The sequence below is a fragment of the Benincasa hispida genome, chromosome 6 (genome assembly GCF_027475165.1).
Source record: "Benincasa hispida cultivar pf3 chromosome 6, pf3_genome.v1.1, whole genome shotgun sequence".
In the NCBI taxonomy this organism is placed as follows: domain Eukaryota; kingdom Viridiplantae; phylum Streptophyta; class Magnoliopsida; order Cucurbitales; family Cucurbitaceae; genus Benincasa; species Benincasa hispida.
The window spans coordinates 48,618,600-48,646,201 of NC_143483.1; the positions used below are offsets into that span (position 1 = coordinate 48,618,600).

Genomic DNA, 27,602 nt, shown 5'->3' on the forward strand with positions numbered 1-27,602 from the left:
CGAAAAAGATTTAGTCCTTATTGTAAGGGCCTAGATTGTTATAAATTATAAATACTAAGTCATTATATAATCAAAGTGACAATTAAGTTTGATGATTTTTTTTCACAACAAAGATTAAATTGTTAAAAATTTGAAGGCAAATCGATTAAAATGTTAAAAAAATTGAAAGGGTATTAGATAAATGTTCACATGCTAAAGTTAAAAAAGCTAAATTGTTACCGGTTTGGAAGTACAAGAATTAAATAACTACATATCAAAGTTCATGGACTAAATTGTAATTTCTATAAAAGTTCGGGGACTAAGGACATTTTTCAACTAGTTTTTCTTTATATAAAATTAATGAGTAGATACAACAAATGTTGTATTATAAATTTGAATTCTATGGCTTAGAGAAAGTTCAAATTTATGGTGTGTTTGGTCTAATTGCATTAAAAAAAAATGAAAGAGAAACCCCATCCCCCCCCTAGAATGGGGTCATCTGACATGTTGTGTCCATACTTGCCCGACCCCTATGAACCGACGGCGCGAAAGGGAAGGGAAAAAAAGAAGAAGAAAGAAAAAAAAGTCGAACAAGGTGAACATTGTTCGTAAAACATTCAGGCAGGTAGAAATGAAGAAGTCATCGCTGCCATTACAGAGTACTGTTCGCCCCGAAAAGCATAAATATAGCAAGGAATCCTTGACGAAGCTCTTAAGGTGGCATTTTGGACATTCTGAGTTTAGAGGAAAGCAATTGGAAACCATTGAAGCTGTTTTATCAGGTAGATACTTCCGTTGAATCTGAAAAAGAAAACAGAGGAAAAAGAATTGTTAGTTTGATTAGCACGTACCAAGAAAATTTACTTGTAGAGCCAAGAGAACGAATTGAGAGATTGTTCTATTTCTATTTTGTACCATTGCTTCACATCGTCTCCAATTCATTGTAGCTTGCAGGTTTCATGTTGTACGTTTATTATTGTTGTGAAAACATTGTATATGGGTTATGTTAGCTCTTGTTTTCTCTGAATTAGGAAAAGATTGTTTCTGTCTCATGCCCACTGGGGGAGGGAAGTCCCTGTGTTATCAGATCCCTGCTCTAGCTTCAAACGGAATCGTGCTTGTTGTTTGTCCCTTAATAGGTGAATGCTATTCAGTTTCTTTCTTTACAGTTTGGAGGATTATAACTACCAAAAATTTTCTTTTTTTCCCTTTTTCTGGATAAGATAATTGCACCCTGCCATTGCCTTAATCATCAAGTATTCGCTTGCAGCACTGATGGTAAGCATCGAAGTGTTCGTTTCCTTGTTCCCTTTCTGACAATTTTATTTCTTGATTTGTAATTCTTTGACCATTTTCCCACCGCTCTTCGCACTATATCAGGAAAACCAAGTGATGGCGTTGAAGGAAAAGGGGATTTCTGCTGAATATTTATCCTCAACTCAGTCAATACAAGCCAAAAATATAGTGAATTTTCCCCAACTATTATCTCCCAGTCCATATATTATGATGTCTGCTTTGACGACGCTCATTATTTGTCAAAATTATTATTAATTTTTTTAAAAAATAAATTTTTATTCTTACAACGTGTATGCCTGTATGCGTGGTTGGTATCATCACTCTTTCTAATAAAATAGCAATATTAGTTGAACTCGACATGCACCCATGTTTAAAGTTATTTTTAGGTTACAAACTTCTTTATATTACATCGCCTTGCTATTTTTCAAGCTTGTCTGTGGAGAAAGCAGCATCATGCTTTTGTTTATTTTTTCTATTCTTTTATTGATTTATTTTGCATGTAGCAGAATACAAGAACCATAAAATGCCTTTGTTTCCTCACTTTTTCTTGTGGGAATCTTCTGTTGTTTATAGTCTCGCCCTCTCATCTGTCATAATCTCTGTTTACTCGATACAAACTTTACTCACCCAAGAAATAATGAGTGTAACAATCTTATTCATCTAGATTCACGAAGATCTCGATTCTAGTAAACCTACCTTAAGGCTTCTCTACGTTACACCTGAATTGATTGCGACGCCAGGATTTATGGCAAAACTGATGAAAATTTATTCTAGAGGATTACTAAATCTGATTGCTATAGACGAGGTGAACTTATATTCCTGTATTATGTGTGGAATGCCGTGTTTTATCTTTTTCGATCATACCTTCATCTTCCTTTCTATTTAATGCAATTTTCAGGCACATTGTATTTCAACATGGGGCCATGACTTCAGGTTTGTGATATAGTCATATAGGTGATAATCAATTGTTGTGTTTTAGTAATAGACTGTAAATACTAACCACTTTATATATTAAAGTACCATTTCCATTTTTCTTTGTTTTTTTGAACACCATATTGGAGCTTCACAAGGGTCTTCTCGTACTGTTGTGGTTTTCCCACCCTACCACTCGTTGTTTTACTTCTCTCTACTTTTGTGATATACCGTTATATATCAAGTTGACAAAAGCTACTGATCCTCTTTACTTGTACTTGTACCTTATATTTCAATTCAGTGCTCATCTTATTCATAACATATGTCAATCTTGTTGTTTATGAAGGAACTTTGTTTTTCCGTCTCCTCCTCTTCTTCTTCTTTCTTTCTTTTCTTTTCTTTTTTTTTTTTTTTTGGGGGGGGGGGGGTGGTTTCTCTGCTTATTCTACTTTTAGTCATGTCCCCTCACTAGTCACTTCTATTGTCCTTTTATGTTTTGAAACAGGCCTAGCTACCGCAAGCTTTCTTCTTTGAGGAGTCGCCTTCCTAATATTCCTATACTGGCCTTGACAGCCACTGCTGTTCCGAAGTGAGTTATTTTTATCACCCATTCACTATAGCAATTCTTCGTGGGAATCATACACACTTGGTTTGAGCATACCAATCCTTTGGTCAACTTATTATTGTTCTTAACCTAGTATTAAAATTTAAACTATCTTGCTTCTCCGGGTAATTCTGTTATCCTTTGCACGTTCATGAGATGGACTCCAGGTCTCTTTTCCTCTCACTAGCAAAATTTTGACGTATGTTTCTATGCCGATAGTGTTCTTATAAAAAGAAAGTTTCTATGCTGATAGTTTACGATTCAGTTGGATATGAGTTTCTTTCTCTGAAAATTTCTGTAAGCGAACTTGTCTCTCTGAAAATATCCTACTGTTCATTTTTTAGTCTTGCCAGCATATTGAGTAATTGAGGACAGTTTGTTAAGATTTTTCCCTTACTTTCTAGTTTCTATATGGATGGTAGAAATCAGTGACATGTAGATACTGAATTTGAAATTCGGAGAGATTAAATCCTGGTTTCTTCTTTGTTTCTGCAGAGTGCAGAAGGATGTGATAGTATCCTTGGGCTTGGAAAACCCTCTAGTTCTCAAGTCTTCATTTAATCGTCCTAATATATATTACGAAGGTTTGTCCTGGTGGCTCAAGTCCCCCCCTCCCCCTCCCCTCAATTGCAGCATTGGAAAATTGGGATGCACTAGTTGAATCTTCTCTTTTCTATATGATTTTCTGCATGTAAATTAACAAAGAATTGATGCTGGGTACACAGAACTGATGCTTTTGGAGAAGGCTATCTATCGCCAACCAAGCCTAACTAACACAGAGCTTACCTCATATTACTGCCCCTCATCGCATACAAAATAAAGAACTAGATCCTATTTTCTCCTCCAATGGCTAGGCTGTTGATATCCTGGATGATGTGCTCCCCATCACATATCTCATGGTGTCCCAGGAATCTTAATATGATTTTTTTGGTCACTTTTTCTTTATTGTTGATGTAGTAGGATTAGACTTTAGAGTAAAGTAGGGTAGCTTGATCAAATCCTTATTTAGTTAGGATTAGAATTAGTTTTCTTGATTGATTAGGATTAGGATTAGGATTAGGATTATTTTCCTCCGTTTATTAGGACTGGGATTAATTTCTTTGATTAATTAAGATTAGGATTAGTATGTTTTCCAATTCTCTATGAATAAGGAGGAATTGTCTTCTTGCATTGATAACTTTTGGTTCATAGTAAAGACTTTGATTTTATTCTTGGAGAGAGTTCTCCTTTTATCTCTTAGGCTACATCAATTCTGCATCTCTCATTCGAAATTATTTGCAGCTAAAATTAGGTTTTAGACTTTTAGTTCGTAGGTGTAAACTTCAGTAGTTGCTCTCTTGGATGCATCGGCTGTTTGCTATTACGTTTCATGGTTTACATGCAAGTTCATCTTGTCATGGTTTACATGCAAGTTCATCTTGTCATAGGATTAGTAAATACTGTTGCATTTGAACCTTTGTGAAAATTAATTGTGCAGTTCGATATAAAGATCTTTTGGATGACTCGCTTGCCGACTTGTGTAATCAACTGAAATCTAGTGGAGATGTCTGTGCAATCATCTATTGCCTAGAACGTGCAATGTGCGACCAATTGTCAGTTTATCTAGCAAAATATGGCATTTCATGTGCTGGTAAGTAAAAAAAAATTCTACTCTTGGAATTGGATTCTTAGCTTTGAGTTTTATTTGTTCAAATATTTATACGCTGTTGATCCTGTTGGCCTTCAGCTTATCATGCGGGTTTGAAGAATGAGTTGAGGAAATCCGTTTTAGAGGATTGGATAAGCTCTAAGATACAAGTTGTCGTGGCCACAGTAGCTTTTGGGTATAGTTCTCAATAAAACTTTGTCCTCATTTAACCTCACCACTCATTCATTTTTGGCGTATTTTCTCTTTTAACATAAATGTCTTGAAATTTTGTATTTGACCCTGAAACTGAAGTTATAATTTTATACTGCAGTTGATGTCATCGAGTATGTTCTAGAAGCCAAACTATAATAAGATGAGAAAGATGTGATAAGCATGGTGTTATCTTTCAGTCTTTCAGTCTTTTGAGAATTTAAATTAAATAGTTGCTGATCATATGTTTTGTCAACCTTCCTAGTCCCAGAATTCTATTGCTATCAGTATCTGTTGGCTTCTTGAGAATGTCGATCTTACTTTGTCTTTGGAAATGGTGCAATGACAGCTCCCTCATTATTATTTGTTGTGAGGATAGTCCTCTATATTGCTCCTTGCAATGTTTCTTTGATGCATCCTTTTTGTTTTAAAACTATGATGTACCTTAGGTTGTGATTTGCCTTTCATTACGTCCTTTTGCCTAGAGCCACTCTGGTGCGTGCACAATTACTAAACTAGTGGTACTCCTTTCAGGATGGTATGTATTTACCCAATTTTCATAGTAAAAATTTGGATATGCGTGTTCTTGTTTATGTGTAGTGCAGGAGGAACATTAATTTTGCTAATTTCATGTTGTGTTACCTAGGGTATAGATAGAAAAGATGTCAGAGTTGTTTGCCACTTTAATATTCCAAAGTCAATGGAAGCTTTTTATCAAGAGTCAGGTAGAGCTGGCCGTGATCAATTACCCTCTAAAAGTCTGTTATACTATGGAATTGAAGACCGCAGAAGAATGGTTAATTTCTGAACTTGAACTTGCTGTTCTCTTCTCTCTTTAGGTTGCATTTGTCTTCACATTATTTATTTATTCATTCAACATTTTTATTGTTGCAGGAATTTATTCTAAGAAATAGCTCCAGTGCTGATAAGAAGATCCTACCATCTTTAAGCTCCCAAGAAAAGTTATCAGAGAAGTCCTTAACCGACTTTGCTCAGGTGATTTTCTTCTTCATTTGTAATTTGAAAATGATAATATTTACCATTATTTTGATGTCCTGGCACAACTGAATGCAGATGGTTGAGTATTGTGAGGGCTCTGGATGTCGCAGGAAGCAAATTCTTGAGAGTTTTGGGGAACAGGTAGGAGGAAGGTGTTAGGCCTCCGATTCTATTTCAAAATCAATGTAAGGGTAGGAAAGGAATTGCCCATGTTAGTGAGATTAGGATGTCCTCTGTTAGTAAGATGGTGGGGAACCAGAGTTAGTAACGGATAGTAGAGAATATATAGTGAGATTATATGTGTGATTTTTTTTTTTTTTTTTTGAGAGAGGGAGAGAGGTCTCAGCCTTCCTTAGAGGTCGAGGAGTCTGTATTTTTCCCTAGGGCAAGTTTCTTTCATTGAATAAGAACATTGTAAGCTAGATACCTTTCAGAAGGTCGATTTGCACAATTGGTGTTAGTTTTTTCTCTACTCTTGAATATTGTCCCACAAGCTAATAGATGTAACTGTTGGACTAGGTTCCTGCATCCATATGTAGTAGATCATGTGATGCCTGCAAACACCCAAATATCGTTGCTGCCTATTTGGAGGAGCTTACTACTACTTGTGCTGTTAGGCGAAATAATTCTTCAAGAATTTGTGTCAGCAGGTGCTTGTTTTAAAATTGTTTAAAATATTTAAAATTTATTATTGAAAAGGCTAGCTGTAAATCTTAGAGGCCGCCTATATATTAAAGTAATATCTTATTACTTTCTTCATTCCGTTGAACGGTTAGGTGGATGATTAGTAGATTTTCATGAGCAGCTTAAAAATCACACACGCACATAAATTTTTAGTAGCTTTATGCATGTTAAAGTGTTTGGAAACCTTAGGTGGGCTTACGACCGATCGACAAGTTTTTAATTATTGATCATTTTCCTTGGCATCTGCTTGAATTTGTTATGTCCCTGGATTTAGACAGCGGTAAATTCCCCCACATTGGTCTGATGGGAATGTTCTTAGAGTGTTTGTTGTGGGCATGGTGATTATGGATAAAGTTAGGGAAGCCAGCTAGGAAAGCAAATATTGATTAAATATTCTAAGTAGCCTGGAACTAGAGAATTCGATCATCCTCATTTTTAATCTTTTGTTTATCTAAATACAAATATCAGCTTGGTTTCTATCGACATCAAAGTCATCATTTCAAGTTTTTGGACCATACACGGTTAATAGAAGTTGTTACTTCCCTAAATGAGCATTGGTATCTTGTTTCAAATGGTGTCCCAAATCTTTGATTTAGTTACTTATAATTCTTTTTTTGAGTACAACAAATGTGGATATGAGAATTTGAACCTCCAATCTCAAAGAAAAGAGCAGATGATGACCATGTTCAGTTGCTGTCATTGACTCATAATTGTTTTGATTTTTTTCCTTTTTATGATAAAAACCAGATCAAATATGGACGATGAAGATGAGTTTTCTGAATTTTGGAATCTCAAGGACGAAGCAAGTGGATCTGGAGAAGATATATCTGATTCTGATGGTATAAATCCTTTGAATGGATTCGACTGCTTTCCTTCTCTTTCAGCCACGTAGCTTCATTTTTGGTTGTATATATTATGTGGGGGGTCGAGTTTGCCTGTTTACCTTATTAATGTATATCTTTAATCTCAATTTTCCCAAATTGCCAGATGATACTGAGATTGTCAAAAGCCTAGCTGGGACAAAGTATCTAAAGAAATCAGGACTAAATGAAAAGATGGCACTTCTGGAACGTGCAGAAGAAAACTATTACCAGAACAAGATTTCAGTTAAACAGGTTTGGTTTGATGGTTTCTTTTTCCCCTGATACTACGGTGGCACGGAAATTACAAACATGCATCATGGTTTTTTTTTTTTCCTTTAATGACCACTTCTCTGAAAAACTTAAGCTTTAGGCTGAAAAAATATAATAATTTTAGGTTAAATTACAAATTTAATCCCTAAACTTCTAATTCAATACCTATATTGATCTTTGAACTTTGAAAGTATCTAATAAGTTCCTAAATTTTCATGCTTTTTATAAAGAGAATTGGGATATCTTAAATGGGGTTTGGAAAAGGTGTTGAAGGAGTTCTTTGAGAGGGGCATTTTGAATATAACTATTTTAGAAACTTTCATCCGTCTCATCCTAAGGAAGGAAAGAACTAACAAGGTTAAGGACTATAGACCTATTAGTCTCATCATTAGTTGATGTAGGAATATCTTGATGTTCTTGAGGTTTCTTGTCACTTCTTGTCTACAATTTAAAGGGTTCCCCTCAATTAGGCTTGGTAACAAGCACAACTCACGAAGCTCCCTCTTGCAATCGACGTCATCAAGAGTTTCCTAACCTTTTACTAGAGACTGTTGTTGAAAATAGGGTTATTAACCTAGGGACATTTATGTAATTGTGTAAGACCCCTAGGGTTTCCTACTGTCTATTTATACAGTGTGTCCTTGTGTGTTCAATGTATCAGTTTTAAAACAAATAAGAAAAAGACTTTATATTGTGGTTTTTCTCCTTGCACTAAGGTTTCCACGTAATCCTGTTGTTTTTCTCTTCCCTGTTCTCTTTATTTAACATGGTATCAGAGCACGGTGACAAAAACCTAGCCGTTATGGAAGAGAATCAACCTCAATCCTCCTCTGTTGATGGGTCTTCAAGTTTTGACATGAGAATGGTAATCCGAGCAGCGGTAAAGGAATGTTTTCAGGATGCCCTTCCGGAATTAATATATGCCGTTCAGGTACAATCCTTGGAAAATTGCCCTCAGCCAACTGGGTATCACCAGTCTGAAACCAGTCAGAATCCGATTGGAGCTAGAGCCGGCCGCGAGGAACCATCGATTCACGATCATGGCAGAGTCGTCGGTGGTCTCAGACGTGAAGAACAGACTGGCCGCAAGGAGGGGTTGATCGTCGATCGGAGCTATCACGATCATGGCAGAGTCGCCAACGGTCTCAGACGTGAAGCACAAACTGGCCGCGAGGAGGGGTTAATCGCCGACGATCACGGTCAGGGTAGAGGGAGAAGTGTCGGGGGCGAAGAGCAGAAATTTGATCTGGTTAAGGTTAGTACTGGTCTGGAGCAAACCGGACCGGTTCAAGTTGAACCCGAGCAGACCAACCAATATGTTAATTTTGATTCTGACCCACTACGATCCGATCCACGCCAGGCCCAACCTGAGAACGCAGCCCTCAATTCCGACCCGACCCGACCCAACCCACATCCGACCCGAAAACTCATCTGTCCAGTTTTTTGTGCCAACTGGTCCACTTTCAGCCCATCCAGCCCGACCCGGTGATCCAGTTTCCTTCAACAGTCGACCCAATGGTTTTTTCACGTCCAACGGCCGAGGTCTCGAGCAACCAGCACCTGTTCCAATCAATTGTGGTTCAGTTCATTACCCAGACGATGTAAGACAGCGGTTGGCTTACCTGCAACAGCAGATTTCTGATTTGGATACGATGTTCGATGTAAATCCTCAACCAGTTTATTCAGAAAATCCGGCAAACTCATTACCTATAGTGCCTAACGTTTCCTGCTTATCTAGTTCGGTTGGTAATACTGCAGGATTTATCGTCGGAGAAAAGTTAAATGGCTAGAACTATTTTTCTTGGTCTCAATCGATTCGGATGGCCTTGGAAGGGCGTCACAAGTTTGGATATTTGACAGGGGAAATTCCAAAGTCGGCTCTCGGTGATCCATAAGAACGACTTTGGAAAGGAGAAGATTCGTTGCTACGGTTTGTCTTGGTGAACAATATGGAACCCCAGATAGGAAGACCGCTATTATATGCTGCCACAACAAAGGATATCTGGGAGGCGGCGCAAGATTTATATTCTAAACGACAGAATGCCTCTCGGTTATATACACTCCATAAACAGGTTCATGAATCCAAACAAGGGTCCATGGATGTTACCTCTTATTTTAACAAACTGTTGATGTTGTGGCAGGAAATGGACTTGTGTAGAGAAATTGTCTGGAATTGTCCACAGGATGGGGCACAATATTTGAAGATTGAGGAAGCAGATCGTGTTTATGTGTTTTTGGCTGGATTAAATCCAAAGTTTGATGGGGTTCGTAGTCGGATCTTGGGCCAGCACCTGATTCCTTCACTTCGAGAAGTCTGTTCTAAAATACGGCTGGAAGAAGATCGGTCGTGTGCCATGAATAATACCACCTCAACTACTGATGCAGCCGCTTTCGTTGCCAAGCCGTCCAGTACTGATGGTGATAAGAAACCTCCTCCCGTTTGTGAACATTGTAAAAAGCTTTGGCATACGAAGGATCAATGTTGGAAATTACACGGGAAGCCCCCAAATAGTAGGCGACGACAGTCTCATGACAAATCTAATCGTGCCCTGGCAAGTGATTCCGTCGATGACCAAACTCAGAAGAAATCTCCTGGTGACGGTAAAAACAACTCAAGTACAGTTGGGGTGAGTGCAATTGCACAGTCAGGTAATTTTCCTTCTTTCGGTCTAATTAGTGTAAATGGTAAGAAACCATAGATTGTGGATTCAGGGGCTATTGATCATTTTACGAGTTCCTCAGAGTTATTTATGTCCTATAATCCGAGTGCTGGTAATGAGAGAATTCGAATTGCAGATGGATCTTTTGCCCCTGTTGCAGGAAAGGGCAATATCTCTCCGTTTCATGGTTTAATTTTACGTGATACCTTACATGTGCGTAAAATATCATATAATTTGTTATTTGCAGTAAACTAATAAGAGATTTGAGATGTAAGGCGATTTTCTCACCTGATTCAGTTTTATTTCAGGATCTGAAATCGGGGATGACGATTGGCACTGCCCGGCACGATAGGGGACTCTACTTCCTTTCTGACGAGGCTTCCTCTAGGAATGATCACCAATCGGGGTTTATGTCTTTAAATTTCTCTGTTTCTGAAAATGATGTTATGTTATGGCATTTTCGCTTAGGACATTCGAATTTTCAATATATGAAATATTTATTTCCTCATTTATTTCGTAATGCTAGTACCTCTTCTTTTAATTGTGATGTTTGTATTCGTGCCAAGCAACATCGTGTTTCTTTCCACTCTCAGTCTTATAAACCCTCGAGTTCTTTTTTCTCTTGTTCATAGTGATGTATGGGGTCCCTCACCGGTTACTACTTCCACGGAAAAACGGTGGTTTGTCACGTTTATAGATGATCACACCCGTCTCACCTGGGTTTTCCTGCTCACTGATAAATCTGAAGTGTTCTATGTTTTCCAACAGTTTTACATAACTGTCGAAACTCAATTTAAAACAAAGATTGGGATTCTAAGAAGTGATAATGGGCGAGAATTCTTTAATACCTCTTTCAGAGAATTTCTTGCCTCTAAAGGTATTGTTTACTAGAGCTCATGTGCTTACACTCCGCAACAAAATGGAGTAGCTGAGCGTAAAAATCGGCATTTGGTTGAAGTAGCCCGATCTCTTATGTTATCCGCCACCCTTCCGTCATACCTCTGGGGAGATGCAGTTCTTACTGCGGCTCACCTCATTAATCGGATGCCCTCTCGTATTCTTAATCTTCATACCCAAAGAGAAACATCCCAAAGAGGAAGCCTCGTCAGAAAGGAAGTAGAGTCCTTTCCTACTACTCGGTTGGGACCAGTTAGACTCTGCTTCCTCATTAATCGGCACGATAGGGGACTCTACTTCCTTTCTTGACGAGGCTTAAAGAGTCTTTTCCTACTACTTGGTTGATCTCTGATGTTTCTCTTTGGGTTTTTGGTTGTGTTGCTTTTGTTCACTCCTATGGTCCCAACCGCATGCAATTTTCTCCTTGGGCTCAGAAATGTGTTTTTATTGGATATCCACTCCATCAACGTGGATATAAGTGCTATCACCCGTCGTCTCGTAAGTACTATATCTCTATGGATGTCACCTTTGTCGAGGATCAGTCGTTCTTTCCTGTTAGTCATCTTCAGGGGGAGAACATAAATGAAGAGACTAACTGGTCCTCTTATGCTATTCCTTTAGAGTCAGCGCCTGTTCCAACCTTGTCTCCACCTAGTCCTGATCACGATAGTTTGGTTCTTCCTACCAATCAAGTTCCTTGGAAAACGTACTACAGGAAGAATCTCAGGAAGAAAGCAATGTCACCTATTGAACCAGAACGGCCGGCTCCAGTGCAGGAGTCAGACCTGCCATCAGATCCAGGTACGTATTCCTAATGATGTTGATTTATGTATGGAGAATGATGAAGGCAGGCATGACAAGGGGGAAGGAAGCAGTGATACTAAGAGAGTGATAGAAAGGGAAATAGTAGAGGATGAAATGATTGAAGCTACGGAGGATGAAATGATCTGTGTTAATGATGATGTGGAAGATACTACTGAAGTTTCTGATACACAGATTGTAAATCATGGTGAGAAGCCTGAAGAGGTGAAAGAACGTGATGCGTCTCTTGATCTTCCTATAGCCTTGAGGAAAGGTACCCGTTCATGTACTAAATATCCTATGCATAGTTACATGACATAGTAATCTGACATACGAGTTCAAGGCTTTTACTACTAGCTTGGACACTGAGGTGGTTCCAGATAACATAAGTGTTGCAATGAAAAAACCAGAATGGCGGTCTGCTGTTATGGAAGAAATAAGAGCTTTGGAAAAGAATAAAACCTGGGAATCAGTGACTTTGCCTGAAGGGCACAAAACAGTAGGATGTAAATGGGTGTTTACTATAAAGTACAAGTCAGATGGGACAATTGACCGATACAAGGCTAGACTTGTTGCAAGAGGTTTCACCCAAAGATATGGAGTGGATTATTCTGAGATGTTTTCACCTGTGGCTAAACTTAACAGGATCCGAGTGCTTCTGTCAGTAGCTGTGAATAAAGATTGGCCCCTACACCAGCTTGATGTTAAAAATGAGTTTTTGAATGGGGAACTTGAGGAGGAAGTCTATATGAGTCCCCCTCCCGGATTCGAGAGTCAATTTAAAAATAAAATGTGTAGATTGCGGAAATCACTATACGGATTGAAATAGTCTCCAAGAGCCTGGTTTGACAGGTTCACGACGTTTGTGAAAGCACAGGGATATGTTCAAGGACATTCCGATCACTCTTTTTGTAAGAAGATCAACATCAGGAAAAATAGTTGTTCTTATTGTCTATGTTGATGATATTGTTTTATCCGGGGATGATGATGTAGAAGTCACAAGACTGAAAACAGAGATGGCTAGAGAGTTTGAAATTAAAGACCTCGGGAAGCTAAGATACTTTCTGGGTATGGAAGTGGCTCGCTCAAAAGAGGGTATATTAGTTTCTCAACGAAAATATACACTGGACTTGCTAAAGGAAACAAGTATGACTGGATGTAAACCTGTTGACATGCCAGTAGAATACAATGCGAAAGTCGGTGATAAGAATGATGGAATTTCTGTTAATAAAGAAAGGTATCAGCGATTAGTTGGGAAGTTGATATATTTGTCTCACACAAGACCAGATATTTCTTATGCAGTAAGTGTTGTGAGTCAGTTCATGCAAGCTCCTTATGAGAATCACATGGTAGCAGTTGAACGTATTCTTCGGTATCTGAAAGGAACTCCTAGTAAAGGCCTAATGTTCAGGAAAACCAATAAACGATCTGTTGAAGCTTACACTGATTCTGACTGGGCAGAGTTTGTTGTTGATAGAAAATCTATGTCTGGGTATTGTACGTTTGTTTGGGGAAATCTAATCACCTGGAAAAGTAAAAAACAAGGAGTTGTTGCTAGAAGTAGTGTTGAGGCTGAGTATCGGGCCATGAGTCTAGGGATTTGTGAAGAAATCTGGTTGAAGAAAGTATTATCGGATCTCCAGCAAGATAATGAGCTTCCAATGAAATTGTTTTGTGATAATAAAGCTGCCATCAGTATTGCAAACAACCCAATTCAACATGACAGAACTAAACACGTAGAGATAGACAGACACTACATTAAGGAGAGGTTGGACAGTGGAAACATATGCATTCCTTATATTCCTTCAAACCAACAAGTTGCTGATGTTCTTACAAAAGGGTTACTGAGACAAAATTTTAATTATTGTGTAAGCAAGTTGGGTCTTGTCGATATTTATGCTCCAACTTGAGGGGAGTGTTGAAAATAGGGTTATTGACCTAGGGGCATTTATGTAATTGTGTAAGACCCCTAGAGTTTCCTACTGTCTATTTATACAGTGTGTCCCTGTGTGTTCAATGTATCAGTTTTAAAACAAATAAGAAAAAGACTTTATATCGTGGTTTTTCTCCCTGCATTAGGGTTTCCACGTAATCCAGTTGTTTTTCTCTTCCCTGTTCTCTTTGTTTAACAACTGTCAATATTGGCTCAGGTGGCTACTCAGATATTGGATTGATGTAGTCATAAAGGATAAAAGGAGAGAATTATCCTAGAACAAAATCAAAATCTTTATAGCAAATCAAAATTTATCATTACAAGAAGACAATCCTTCCATTTATAGAGAATTGGAAAGCAAACTAATCCTAGTTCTAATTAGTCAAATAACCAATCCTAATCCTAACAAACCAAGGAAACTAATCATAATTCTAATCAATCAAGGATTTGACCAAGAGACCCCAATTTATCACAATCCTATTACACCACTACTGTCAATAAAATTCTGGCTAAAGTCATGGGTAACTGCTTAAAAGAATGCTCTCGTCGATGATCTCTGAGACATGGGGCTTTTGTGGCAGAGAGACGGATTCTCGACTAGGCTCTTAATGCTAAAGAGACTATTGAGGATTTTAGATAAAATAAAATGGAAGGTCTGATTTTTAAAAAAGTCTGATCATGGGGACTGGAATTTCTTGAACAAGGGGATGGAAAAAAAAGGGCTTTGGTTACAAAAGGTAATTGTTTTAAATGACAAAACTACTGTAAATATTTTCAAAATATAGCAAAATGTCAATGTCAATCAGTGATAGATAGTTATAGAAACTGATAGGCATTGATAAATGTCTATCAGTGTCACTGTCTATCACTAATAGACAATGACATTTGTTATATTTTGTAAATAAGTTTGGCTCATTTTCTTATATTTGAAAACAACCTGATTACAAATGGAGGATGTGATTTGGAGATGATGAGAATGCTAGGGAGGTGTCAACCTAGTTGAGATGTCCTAGTGCATTTGCTGATCCATTTTGTACTTTTTAGAGTGCTTGTTTGTAGTGCACTTTATGTTTGTTTCCTTCTTGTCACTTGTAACATCTTTCATTATCTTAATGAAGTGGATTATTTCTTGTTAGAAAAAACAAATGGAGGATGTGATTGTGGAATTGTACGAGGAATGTGTTTTCTCCTTTCTTATTAGTGGAAGTCTTAGGGGTAAAATATGGCATCGAGAGGCCTTAGACAAGGAGATACTTATCTCCTTTTCTTTTCCTTATGGTGGTGGATGCCTTAAGGAAACTTGTCTCTAAGAGTGTCGAGGGTAAAATCTCTTGAGGGAAAAATAATAAACAGGGATGTTGCTCAACACAAAACAAGTCTTCTTGCTTCAGACAAGAAACCTGGAAGCCAACCTTTTCCTGACTTTATCCACTATCGGGTTCCAAAAGAAAATGGCTTTGGGATAGACCTCCAAAGGGAGGTCCAGGTAAGATGAGGGAAAGAAACTAACTTCACAGCCCACCAATTTTCCCACCTTCAACACTTCTCAACATAATTGATCACTAGGACTTGACATTTGCTCCTGTTAATCTTCAAATGGGACATCTCTTTAAAGAAAGCCAAGATATGATCCAAAATTAAAAACTAAACCTCATTTTCAAAGCAAAAGGTCAGTTGACTGTATCAAAGCTTTGTTAGCCAAATGGTTATGACGGTTCTCCCTTGAGTCTAATTCTCTTTGGAATAGGATTATTTCTAGTAAGTTTGGGCCCATCCTTTTGGTTGGTTGTCGCTTGGTGTTCAAGGGACATACCAGAACATATGGAAGGATATTTCTAAGGAGCTTCGTTCTTTCTTTCGTTTGGTTCGCTTTGTGGTGGAGAAGGGTAAGGATGCTTATTTTAGGGAAAATCGGTGGGTAGGGGATGGACCCCTTTGCTTGTGCTTCCACATCTCTTTCACTTCCTCTAAATGTCGAGTGGTGTCCAATTTTTTAGTTTGGTCGGGGAACTCATTGTCCTTTTCATTTGGTTTTCGTCGTTCTTTGTCTGATTGGGAAGTGAGGGATGTGACCTCTCTTTTGGCCTTGGCTTCAATGGGATTCTCATGTTGTTTTGTAGCCTTCTTGATCCTTCTCCCTTGAGCTGGCCTTTTTTGCTCTTTGGAGGATTAAGATTCCTAGAAAAGTTAAGTTCTTTACTTGACAAGTTTTACATGGAAGGATTAACGCTTTAGATTGACTTGTAAGGAAAGAGATCTTTGTTTGTTGGTCTACTTGCTGCATTATCCATCGGAAGGCAGAGGAGAACTTGGATCACATTCTTTGAAGTTATGAGTTTGTGAGAGCCTTTTGGAGTGGCTTCTTTCATACACTTGGTCTCTTGCTAGCTCGTCACAAGGATACTTATGATAGGGTAGTTCCTTCTCCATCTGCCCTTTCATGAGAAGGGTCTTTAGCTTGCTGGGGTATATGCTATTTTGAAACATCTTTGGGTTGAGAGGAATAATAGAGTGTTTAGACAGTTGGAATCGACCCTAATAATGTTTGGTCCCTTGTTAGATTCATGTTTCCCTCTAGACTTCAATTCTTAAGACCTTTTGTAATTAGTCTATAAGGTCTATTTCACATAGTTGGAGCTCCTCCTTTTGGTTGGGTTTCTTTTTTGTGTGTGTGTTTGTTTGTTTGTTTTTTTGTTGTCCTAATTCTTTCATTTTTCCTCAATAAAATGTGTTGCTATTATCATTAATAAATACAAACTTTTAAATTATCTCATAGGCCCTTTAATTTTCAATCTTGTGTGTCCAATAGGTCCTTGTATCTTCAAAATTTCTAAACATTAATGATCTATTAGATTTAAAATTATAAACTTTTGATTTTGTGTCTAGTAGGTCCGTGAATTTTAAAGTGTTAAATAAGTCGAGGATCTATTGAACCCAAAATTGAAAATTTTGGGATTTGTTGAAAACAAAATTGAAAGTTCAAGGATCTATTAGATATTTTTTTTGAGGTTTTGAGACCTATTAGACACAAGATTAAAAGTTTAGAGACCTATTAGACACTTGTAAAGTTCAGGGATCGATAAATACAAACTTGAAAGTTCAAGGATTAATGATGTAATCTAACGTTTAATAAGTATGTCTGCTTGTATATATTCTCTCATTGTGAAAATTTCTGTTACACGTTGTAAGATGGATTGTTTTTACTTTAGCGTGATTTAAAGTGGATTTATCCATTCATGTTGAATTCTCCTTGTCTGCTTTTGCTTCTTTCCTGATGGACTACATACTTTATGGCAGAATGATAAACATAATAAGAATAGTGTATCTACATCACTTAGGGAAGCTAGCAGGGAGCGATTAGAGAAGTCTTTAGAGCAGGCTCAACAGCGGCTTGGGAGCTCCAAGTAAGTTAACCATGCTTTTTTCGATGGCAGAGCTTTTAATATTTCTTCATTGACTTATGAAGGGGCAAAAACGTTCGTCTGTTTTTACTTAGACGATTATTTCCTTGAGATAATCAGTTGGCGGATTTTCATTTTGTGTCATTTCTATCAATTAAGCAGTGGAGATTAATAACACTAACAGCGTTGTCGACAATAAATTCCATGTCATTTCTCTAGGTAACTAACTAGTTCAGTCCTTACTCCTCGGTGACACAGGAGCGTGCATGCTCGTAATATGCAATATTAGTTCTGCCAACTTATACATGGTTTGACATTTTTTTATCTGGATTGGAATTCTTCCAGGATTGAAGTGGAAAGATGCGCTTGTTTTCTTGAGCATGAGTGCTACGAGAAATATGGAAGGACAGGGAAATCATTCTATTATTCACAAGTAGCAAGCACAGTGCGGTGGCTGTCGACAGCAAGTTCTACAGAGTTAACCAATCGGCTGAGCATTGTTGCTGATAACCCTTGCTCAGAGAAGAATACAGAACTTCCTGCATTGCCATCTCCATCCCCTGTGTTGGATCTCTCGAAGTTAGAAATGAATAATGAAGAATTTCGCAGCAGCAGCCCAGTTTTGGAGACTTCCGCAAGCAATTTACCAGAGCAAAAGACTTCCCCGGCTGTTCCTTTGCCTTCAATTCCTTCCTTCTCAGAATTTGTTAATGGTAAAAGGGAAAAGGAAAATCAATCAAATAAATCACTTAGGCACTCGCTCAACAGAGATGAGAAGGATCCAGTGAAGAGGACGAGGTTGCGGTAGACTGTCTCGTCTACAGACATTTTCTTCTGTTTTGTTATTGTTTTCTTGGACCAACGATGAAGAGCAGAACTCAAAAGATGGACGAATGATATTGCTCATGACGAGGATGTCATTGTTACTTATTGCAAACTGTTAAAATTGAAGAGGTTTTGCGTGGAAACACTTTTCAATCTATACTATATTCCTCCTGAGATAGGGAAATTGGATACGGGTGGTTTGTTCTCAAGAGTGATTTTTATTTATTTATTTTATTTATTTTTTTTTAAAAAAAATGACAACTGATCCACAGGAGGTCAGTTGGAGTTATGCCCCATTTATCCTGCAGGGACAAACCTGATAAGAATTTGCCACAGATATGCTAGTTTACTACTTAGATATTGATTGTATTAATGTTTAGATTGGTAAAATACAATTCAGACAACTTGTGAAATTTTCAACCAACTATAGCTACTAGATTGAAATTAAACTCAAATTGTAAGGACCAAATTGTATTAAGTTAAAATGATAATAATAATAATAATAATAGACTACGTTGAAACTTTTATGATTCAAAATCATAGAGATCAAATGGACACTGTCCAAGAGAATTGCATTTGTAATTAAACAAAAAGGATACTAATGAGATGCATAATTAAAGGTTATTTAAAAACTTGGTAGTTCAGCAAAGAGAGAGAGAGTGCACATAGATGAGGTCACATGTCCGTTAAAGGCAATTTGCCGAGGAAGTGGGCGTTGAGACTTCCCAAGTAAAGATGATCCTGAAACTCCACAGCGCTTGTGAGGAAGGAAATAACCTTCCCATCAGGATCGTCGAGTTTCCTAAGTATCCTCCCATCCTCACCCACTTTGACCACCGTTGCTCTCCGGCGTACGCCATTGACAAGCAGGTCACACACATTGGGAAAAGTGGCGAGAATGTGCCTCGCCATCTTAGACCTCACAAACAACTCCCACCCATCACGAACCGGCTGGATGAGAGCGATCCAAAAGGAGCCGTCTGGAGCGAGGTTTATGTTGTCAGGCGCTCCCGGAAGATTGTCTATGAATATTTCGGTTTCCCCTCGTTTCTGTCCCTTGAGCCAATACTTGACACATCTATATCTAGAGTTGAGAAAAATTAGATTAACTTTTAGCCAATACTTGGATTGGGTGTAAGAGATTGAGTAATTTACTTTACTTGAAAGATTCACAGACGACCACATAACGTTGGTCTGCGGAGAGAGCAACGCCGTTTGCGAAATAGAGATTGTCGAGAAGGGTGGATATCCGTTGTGAGGAAGGGTCGTACTTAAGGAGGCGACCGTGAGGTTTTGCTTCCAGAAAATCCAAGTACCAATTATGGAGTCCAAATTTGGAGCTTGCATCGCTCAAGTAAATGCTGCCATCCGCCGCCTCCACCACATCGTCTGGAAAGCTGCTTCCAATTTATTGGTTATTAATTAACTTAAAACTTTAATCCCCCAGAAACAAAACCATTATTATTACATACCTTATCATTTTGGTTTGGTTTACATGTGAAGAAACAAGGACGGAACATCCATCTTCGTTCACTTTAAGGATGCCCTGCGGAGGCCGGCGGAAGCAGATGATATTATAATCAAATAAAAGGTAGGATTTAATCAATGGAATGGAATAGAATAAATTAAAAGACCTTTTGAGCATCACAAACGAGGATTCCCCGTTGTTGGATGGATGGGGATGGAGTGAGTCCAAGCAGAGTTTGGGAGTGGGTGTTCTTCCAGTTCTCTAAAGATCCGTTGGGATGTAGTCTCTTGATCCACCCGTCTCTGGAAGCGGCATACACAATACCTGCTGATTCATCCACACAAACATCTTCCGCATCCTTCACAAACCCCTCTCCCAATTTACTTAATTTCTGCAGCTCCTTGTTTAGGCCAGCTGCTGGAAAGGATGAAGGCAATTCAATAACTGGGTCTGGGGATATGGGACATAATAACATTATCTGCACCGACACAGCCAACAACGAACATGCTACCACCAAGCTTCCCAACGCCGGTACCCGTTGCCTCAACTTCAATACCATCATCACCGCCTCCAGTTCCACACTTAATGATGATAATAATAATGCTTTTCAATATCTTTTTCTACTTATCCATTCATTCCAAAGGAAAATTTCATAAAATAACAAAAAAAAAAAAAAACGAATTTTATATGGATGACATTTCATGTGTAAAATGCCCGACTTTAAATGCTTCTTCTACTCCCTTCATCCTTTGGTCTTTCCTTCCAACCATCGATCATTTATAATTTAATGCAACAATTTCTTCTCAACCAATATTGTACATTAGAATTCAATGCTATTAGATCTGAACCATGGGACAAGTAAACGAATATCATTTTCACTCAAACACCATCATCTTCTCCATTGCTCTATCACTTTTAGTCGAACATAGATCACTTCCAACTCCAATCAATTTATTTTGTAGGTCTAGAATGAACATTCTTCGAACAAGATCATTCTACATATCCAGAACCGAATACTGTAAGTGTTAACTGAAAGATTTAAAAGTTCGTTCACTATTATTTTTCTGATCGTGTATCACTATATATGCAATCTTGTACCATTGTATTTTCGATCGTATATCATTAGGTACATGATCGTATACCACAACATATACGATCTTATACCACAACATACACGATCGTGTACCACAATATATAAGATTGTATACCGTTGTATATAATATCGTATATATACAATAAATAATTCAAAGCTGGAAATGTCAAATGTATAATGTACATTACATGAAAAGTAAATATACAAATACAATAAATTAGGGCATCCTTATACCCATTACACATCTCTTACTTGCCCTAGATTATACTATATACATGTTTCACAGACTTAAACTCTCTAGATAACTCTCAAACACTTTAGCCGAGAGAGCCTTCGTAAATGGATCAACGATGCTGTGTACCATGATGTATATGATAGTATATACAATGGTATACGATCATGTATGTTGTGGTACACGATCATGTACCTAATGATATACGATCGAAAATACAATGGTACAAGATTGCATATATAATGGTACACGATCAAAAAAATAATAGTGAACGGACTTCTAAAACTTTTGGTTAACACTTACAGTATTCGTTTCTGGGTATGTAGAATGATCTTCAAAGAATGCTCGTTCTAGACCCACAAACTAAATTGATTGGAGTTGAAAGTGATCTGTGTTCGACTGAAAGTGCTAGAACAATGGAGAAGATGATAGTGTTTGAGTGAAACTGAAGAAGTGAAAATGATATTCGTTTACTTGTCCCACAATTAAAATCCAATAGCATTGAATTCTAATGTACAATGTTGATTGAGAATAAATGGTTGCATTAAATTGTAAGCAATCGATAGTAGGAAGGGGAGATCGGATGAAGAAGAGTAGAAGAGAAGCATTTAAAGCCGGGGGTAAAAATGATATTTCACATGTGGAAAAGGTCCATGAGAACAAAGTTTTAGAAAGAGGTCGTCCATAGAAAAGTTTTTACTTTTTAAGTTATTTTTTGAAATTTTCTCATAATCCACCTCAATCTAATTTAACCTAACAAATTACCATGTCACCTCTTATTCTTTCCTTCTTACCTATTTGACGTGCTATCTAATTTAACTTTTTCAATGTTCAGATTTACGTAGCTATTTTATTCTTAAAAAATTAAGTTTATAAGCATTATGTGTACTAGGAATTGTTGTTTTTAAAACATTTGTTTTTATTTTTTATCTTTGAAATTGTCTAAAAATTCAATCAACCAAATTTGAAGTTTAAATTGATGAAATTATATATTTAGGATTAAAATTGATAAAACATAAAGTCTAAGGTAAAAGATGAACTTTTCCTAAATTTTTTACATGTGAAAATGTCAATCTCCAAATTGAAACTTTTTAAGCTAGTTAATATTTTTATAAAGTTAGGAATCTATAAATTTACAAATATATAGAGAAGGGTAATAAATACAAAGTTTTTTTTTTAAAGTAAAAAACAAACTAAGAGAGAGGGATATTTGTACATATATAAACTAAAATGGTATATTTCCATTTTCTTAATCGAATTTGGTAAAATAAAAATAAGAATTTCATTTCATAAGAGACAAGTTTATAGTGTTAATTGAGACTACATTTTTTTTTTCCCAATAGAAGTCAAGCATAACTAATTTTAAGATTAATTAGAAGTAAAAAGACTAAATATGGACCTTTGATATCATAAATACTAAAATGAGGCAAAGTTCCAATATATCCTTTTGAATATGAGGAAGAAGAGAAGCGAAGGGAAAGGGGAAACTGGGGGCGCAGTGGTTGGAAGTGGCGAGTGTGTGCTTTTGATTTGAAGGCCGAAATGGGACGGGAGAGGCGCAGCAAGGCAGGCCCTTTTGGAAAAGCGAAAGCCCAGTGCGGGCAGTGGCTGCCTTTGTCAATTTCTCAAACAGGTAAACTGCAACAACTCTATTTCTACTTCTACTTCTATTTCTATTCTATGTTTCAAAATTTTGAAAAAGAAAATTCAAAATTCTCTCTCACACCTCAATCATTGAAAAGGCTTACCAGCTCACGTTAGCAGAGACCACAAGCCGAACAGTGCCTCGAGCTTTTAAAATTATATATATGGAAAACCCTGCCACTGCGCTCTGCCCTCTCTGTCCTCTGCGGCTGTGTCTGGTGAACGGTGATGGTGGCAGAGCGGGGTGTGAACCCCACCTACATTGTCACGAGTCCACTCGCCACTCACCACTCACCACTCACCACCAAAAATATACAAAATAAGAAATCCCCTGTTCCGACAGTACTATACTTCGGTAAATCGCTTCTGTAGATCGACGGGATAACGATCACCCTACATTGTTTTTTTCATGAAAACTAGGGTCTCTTCAAGATTCTAAATTTTTAATAAATACATTGGTTTTTTTATTTAATATGTTATTTAGAGCTCAAGAATGAAACACCATCTTGAGATTTGTTTCATTACTGTTTCTTTCCTTTTTCTCAAGCTAGAGGTCCTGCGTCTGTCTGTTGATCTCCCCCCTCGAACTCGCTGAACTTTTCTAGGTTTGATTTCTTTCTTAATTTCTTAGCAACAAATGAGTTCTTAGGCATCCATTAAAACGTAGGACAAGGAGTATAAAAGGACACAGATTTTTCCATTTTCAAGACCATCTTTCTGAACGAGGCAATCCCAGGTCCACAGAGTTATACTTATGGCCATTACCCCATATGTGGACTCAAGGTTGGGACCATTTGCATTCAACCCTCATCCTAAAACAAAACAAAACAAAACAAAACCAAAACTCTTCCTTTAGTTTAAGTAGGAATCCAACGCCTTGCTTACGTGCACAGTTTCATACCCTAAACACATGGTGCTATGTTTCAGTGCTAAATTTTAAGAAATGAGGAGGATTTTAGCGATTAATCAAGAATAGTTTCTGTGTGTGTATTCAATGATTTTGCCCTGCCTATCTTTCTTTCTTTCGTTTTCTTTACTATTGCATTTTCCACAAGAAAGTTGGACAAAGGCTGAAAAGAATATAGAAGAAGAAGAAGCTGCCCAGAAAACGAAACAAATAACAAAATATAGGAAGAGTAGCAATGTCGGAAAAGGCTTTATTTCTGCTGATTTGCTGATTTGCTGTGGGCACAGACTCCGAATCTGTTTAATGATATATATATATATATAAATTCACTTCCCAGAGAGAGAGAGAGCGAAAGAGAGGGGTGTTTCGTTGAAAACTTTGTAAATTAATGTGTTGAACTGTAACTTTGATTGTAAACTGCTGTGGTATAGTGTATGTGTATATGTGTATGTATATGTGTATGTGTTTGTATCTCTCTCTCCTACGTAGTGCTCACGTGGGGTCTGAGATGGTTGCTTCCATCGTGCTTTTCGCTTCTTTTTTTCTTTCCTCTGCAATGCAGTGGGTGGAGTGGTGAGTCACCAGGGCAGGGGCAGAGACCCAGAGAAGGCAAAGACAAAAATCACTGAAAGATCCACACACGCATCCACATGGGCTTCTTACTCCTCCAAAATTCTCCCCTCTCGCCCTCAACTCAAACTCGTCTCAGATGCCTTAAATTTTGCTAAATGGGTTCGTACAAAACAGACACTCCCATATGGCCATTTCAGAGCAGCCTTTTTCACCCTCTCTCTTTCCCTTTACCATTACCATTGCCATTGCCATTACCGCCTCCCATAATTGTCAAACCTGTAAAGTTTCCCTCCTACTCCTCCTCCTCCACCTCCTCCACCTTCCTGTTTATCTTCCCCTTCTCCTTTCCCCCTTACTCTCTCTCTCTCTCTCTCTGTTTTCCCCAAAGCCTACAACTAACTATTATTGAACTCCCTTCTTCCAAATGAAATGAAGCTTGCTTACTTGCTGCATTTATTGTGGGCTGCAGAAACCTTTTCTTTCTTTTGCCTCAGTCGTAATCTATCCTTGTCAGGGCGTCTTATTTACCGCCCCCTCCTCACTATCTTTTCTTAATTTGCTTACCCTTCGTACACTCCATCATTTTCCGCTTCTCACTATTTTCTGCACTGCAACTTCTGGGCTTTCATAACTGTACTTACTACCAGAAGTGACAACACACTATTCTCTTTCCCTTATGTTTACTTGATTTGTGCCCTGCCACTGCTTGCTTTGCCATTTCGGTAATTCACCCCTCTTGCACTCTGTCTTGCTTGCCTTTCCCCAATGACTACTCCCACTCGCCCACCTTCCTCTTCTTCCTCTTCAATTCCATCCCTCCCACCCCCTTACCCCAAGTCGCCTCCTGAGTATCCAGATTTGTATGGAAAGCGCCGACAAGCCGCCAAGGTTCAGATGCTCGAGAGGGAGATTGGTTTTCTCGAGGTTCATTCCGTTTTTCTCTGCTTTTTCTTTTAACTTCTGATGCATGCGAATGCCCTTTCTTTCGTGAATCTGAAGAAACTGGTTCTCCTTCACAACCTGATTGAAACCCAAGTCCCGGGTTCCAGTGCCATTTTAGCGAGCATCCCATTTGATGTAATTACAACCTAAGGCTCTCGTAGATGTATGCATAGGGACCGAAATTGACAACGTTTTGCTGTCCATTTCAGATCCCCCATTGTTGAGTTTTGAAGACCTTTTAGGGGTTTGTCCCTTGTATTGTTAGGGTCAGTTAAGGATGGGGTGGGGTACCGACTGGGGCATCCCTCTCAAGTCACACTTCACCGTTGTATGTCCTCAGCTCTCAATATGTTACAAACCAAAAGGAGTTTTTATTTGCACTCTTGTCCCAAAATCATTCACCCCTTTGATTTTGTCTCTTTCTTTTCTTCTAAAAGATTCTCGTTGAAGGTCTAAGTTAGCTGTTTTATTACATTTTGTTCCTTTCCCTCGAACATTTGAGCTCTTGTTTCAATATATTGAATACCCTAAGTCATCTTTCCCTACAAAGTTTAAGGAAAAAAGTATGGGAACTGAACACTACCTATGAAATTGTCGATGCTTCTTCAAATTTAGATTTGAGTTTTGCTTACAAGAAAAATCCCATTGCCATTGATGTTCAACCTAACCATTTGGGTTTATTTCCTGCATTGCTTTCTCCTAACTTCCTGATTCATGATGAAAAATTAACAAGCTTTTCTTGGCAATGTCTCTGGAGCAGGAAGAATTGAAGTCTACTGAAGGTCTTCAACCTGCATCTAAATGCTGCAAAGAGTGTGTATTTATTTTCAGAATACTTTGAACTTTTACTTCGGAATGGTTTTTTGCCCATCCAGTTGGCTACCATTTAGTTGATTTGTGTTTTTCTTACACTTTGCAGAGTAGCTGAGTATGTGATCGCCAACTCAGATCCCTTGATACCAACGTAAGGGGTTTCTCATCATTTTAATTTTCTAAAATTCCTTGTAATTTATTATTCACGCTACATGTTTCTTTTAATCAGATACAAGAAGCATCGCCGCAGATGTCAATTTTGGAAATGGTTCTGGTATGACTCTCGCCTCATCATTTATTCCTTCCTATGGAGTAGAAATAATAAGTGAATTGACCCAAGTTTCTCTCACTTTTGCTATTTGTCTAATCTAGCTTCCCAGTTGTAGTCTTAGGTTAACGTGAAATAATAAAGCATTGCCTACATTTGGCTTATAGCGAGCAATCTCTAATTAGACAATAGGTGTCATTTGTGCTTGGAAATTAAGAAGATACTAGCAGAATTAAATACTATGCCATTTACTACCTAAAATAATAGCCTGGACTTCCCTCACTACCTTTGCTAATGAAGCAGAAATGTCTCCCATGTCGTATGTAGACTCTGTATTTTGTGTAGTAGGGGTATCGGCTGGTGCATTTGACACAGGTTAATTCTCACTTGATGCAGTGGATTCCCCTGTTGTAAGTTATCCTGGATTTGCTGTTGCTGTTATGCTGGATGCTCGATCCATCTCGAAATCCCACCCTGCTGCAACTGTAATAACCCATGTAAATGCCTATGTTGCGGTAGCTGTAAATTACCGAAGTGGCAGTGTTGCGGGGAGTGCAGGGAGTGTTGTGGCCAGTGTGGGCATTGTTGCACTTGTCCAACACTACCCCAATGCTCATGCCTTTGTCCAACCATCTCATGCAGCCAATGTTGTAGCAATTTTTCATTACCATCCTGCTCTTGCCCGGAATGCCCATGCTGTGAATGCAAATGCAAATGCAAATGTACGTTAGGAAAATGTCCAAAAATACGACCTTGTTGCTGTTTTGGCAGCAGAAGCTGTTGTGGATGTACTGGAAACTGCTGCTGTAATCCATGCCAGTTGTGTTGCTAGCCAGAGACCACTGCTCAATCCCTTAGTCTAATCTGTATCTCTTTGGGAACCTTCGAGCAGTTCAGTTATGGAATGTCAACTAGTCCCAAGAATGTAAAATAAGATACAGTGTTTGCTGAGGAAGTCGGTGGCCGAGTGAAAATGATTCCTTCCTGTGGTGAGTTTAGCGACTGCAACTGTAACTGCAACAACTGTGAGGAGAATGGGGCATCCTAAACGCCTTGCCTGCACAAACTGGGAGAGGTCAGCTTGCTCAGGTCCATTAAGCATAGCAATTAGCAACCATAAAAGCGGCAGTTGGATATGGAAGAAGGAACGGGCGGACCCATGCCACTGCCACTGCCACTGCCACTGCCATATCATAATTATCAAAAAAAATTTACAAAACAGTATTAGTTGATGTGGAGACCTTTTTGGATGAGTAAAATCAATAATATTCAAGACTTAATCCTTTTCACAAGCGCCATTATTTGCTAATGCAATTTGCTCCTCGCTTGAAAGTTGAAACCTCCTTTTTAAGTGACAGATCTTTCTGTGAGCCCATATGCACATGCAACCCCGCCCAGCTTGCTTCCTCTTCTTTTGTCCTTAACGATTTTCCAAGAGCTAAAAAATTGCCAAATATGTCATTTTATGTTCTCAATCCACTTTTCTAGTTGCATCACAGATTTAATAAAACCTTGGGACTGCAAATACTTTTCGTAATTTTAATCCTTCTATTTATTCAACAGAAAAGGTAAAAAAAAAAAAAAAGTCTGAGAAGATATTAACGACAAGTCTCTTCTAGTGTTTTTTTTTTTTTTTTTTTCTGTTTCATCCAACAATATGCAGGTGAAAGTTTTAAACCTGTACCTTGAAGGTCAAGAGTA

At 38.1% G+C, this 27,602-nt stretch overlaps 4 protein-coding genes across 4 annotated transcripts; 3 read left to right on the forward strand and 1 right to left on the reverse strand.

The window, feature by feature from the left end:
* The first annotated feature begins 446 nt into the window (after positions 1-446).
* Positions 447-18,152, forward strand: RECQL3 (DEAD/DEAH box RNA helicase family protein). Its single transcript, XM_090314627.1, has 18 exons — positions 447-761; positions 1,011-1,132; positions 1,360-1,443; positions 1,940-2,080; positions 2,174-2,208; positions 2,693-2,776; positions 3,287-3,375; positions 4,269-4,421; positions 4,518-4,614; positions 4,811-4,814; positions 5,275-5,424; positions 5,523-5,624; positions 5,703-5,768; positions 6,147-6,277; positions 7,059-7,150; positions 7,299-7,426; positions 17,033-17,139; positions 17,482-18,152. The coding sequence occupies exons 1-18, from the start codon at positions 512-514 to the stop codon at positions 17,942-17,944; spliced, it is 2,298 nt and encodes a 765-aa protein (XP_090170753.1). The 5' UTR covers positions 447-511; the 3' UTR covers positions 17,945-18,152.
* On the forward strand, positions 9,384-10,471 carry LOC150035728 (uncharacterized). Its single transcript, XM_090314626.1, has 2 exons — positions 9,384-10,093; positions 10,413-10,471. Exons 1-2 carry the CDS (start codon positions 9,394-9,396, stop codon positions 10,454-10,456), a joined length of 744 nt encoding a protein of 247 aa, XP_090170752.1. The 5' UTR covers positions 9,384-9,393; the 3' UTR covers positions 10,457-10,471.
* A 253-nt stretch (positions 18,153-18,405) lies between the features above and the next one.
* Positions 18,406-20,218, reverse strand: LOC120079620 (protein STRICTOSIDINE SYNTHASE-LIKE 4-like). Its single transcript, XM_039033872.2, has 4 exons — positions 19,596-20,218; positions 19,434-19,507; positions 19,122-19,358; positions 18,406-19,045 (listed from the first exon to the last, which is right to left on the reverse strand). Exons 1-4 carry the CDS (start codon positions 19,989-19,991, stop codon positions 18,637-18,639), a joined length of 1,116 nt encoding a protein of 371 aa, XP_038889800.2. The 5' UTR covers positions 19,992-20,218; the 3' UTR covers positions 18,406-18,636.
* Positions 20,219-22,225: 2,007 nt separating this feature from the next.
* On the forward strand, positions 22,226-27,193 carry LOC120079715 (uncharacterized). Its single transcript, XM_039034048.2, has 6 exons — positions 22,226-22,387; positions 23,868-24,802; positions 25,581-25,633; positions 25,740-25,784; positions 25,863-25,907; positions 26,298-27,193. Exons 2-6 carry the CDS (start codon positions 24,644-24,646, stop codon positions 26,731-26,733), a joined length of 738 nt encoding a protein of 245 aa, XP_038889976.1. The 5' UTR covers positions 22,226-22,387; positions 23,868-24,643; the 3' UTR covers positions 26,734-27,193.
* Positions 27,194-27,602: the final 409 nt, after the last annotated feature.

What these genes read in the sequence shown, in the direction of transcription:
- RECQL3 (XM_090314627.1), top strand. Translation starts at nt 512, where the DNA reads ATGAACCGACGGCGCGAAAGGGAAGGGAAAAAAAGAAGAAGAAAGAAA. An exon ending in CATTGAAGCTGTTTTATCAG is followed by an intron (nt 762 to 1,010) that starts GTAGATACTTCC and finishes TCTCTGAATTAG; the next exon opens with GAAAAGATTGTTTCTGTCTC. An exon ending in CAGCGGCTTGGGAGCTCCAA is followed by an intron (nt 17,140 to 17,481) that starts GTAAGTTAACCA and finishes GAATTCTTCCAG; the next exon opens with GATTGAAGTGGAAAGATGCG.
- LOC150035728 (XM_090314626.1), top strand. Translation starts at nt 9,394, where the DNA reads ATGGAACCCCAGATAGGAAGACCGCTATTATATGCTGCCACAACAAAG. An exon ending in GAGTGCAATTGCACAGTCAG is followed by an intron (nt 10,094 to 10,412) that starts GTAATTTTCCTT and finishes GTTTTATTTCAG; the next exon opens with GATCTGAAATCGGGGATGAC.
- LOC120079620 (XM_039033872.2), bottom strand. Translation starts at nt 19,991, where the DNA reads ATGATGGTATTGAAGTTGAGGCAACGGGTACCGGCGTTGGGAAGCTTG. An exon ending in TCGTTTGTGATGCTCAAAAG is followed by an intron (nt 19,508 to 19,595) that starts GTCTTTTAATTT and finishes CGGCCTCCGCAG; the next exon opens with GGCATCCTTAAAGTGAACGA. An exon ending in GTCGTCTGTGAATCTTTCAA is followed by an intron (nt 19,046 to 19,121) that starts GTAAAGTAAATT and finishes TCTCAACTCTAG; the next exon opens with ATATAGATGTGTCAAGTATT.
- LOC120079715 (XM_039034048.2), top strand. Translation starts at nt 24,644, where the DNA reads ATGACTACTCCCACTCGCCCACCTTCCTCTTCTTCCTCTTCAATTCCA. An exon ending in TCAGATCCCTTGATACCAAC is followed by an intron (nt 25,785 to 25,862) that starts GTAAGGGGTTTC and finishes TCTTTTAATCAG; the next exon opens with ATACAAGAAGCATCGCCGCA. An exon ending in CAATTTTGGAAATGGTTCTG is followed by an intron (nt 25,908 to 26,297) that starts GTATGACTCTCG and finishes CACTTGATGCAG; the next exon opens with TGGATTCCCCTGTTGTAAGT.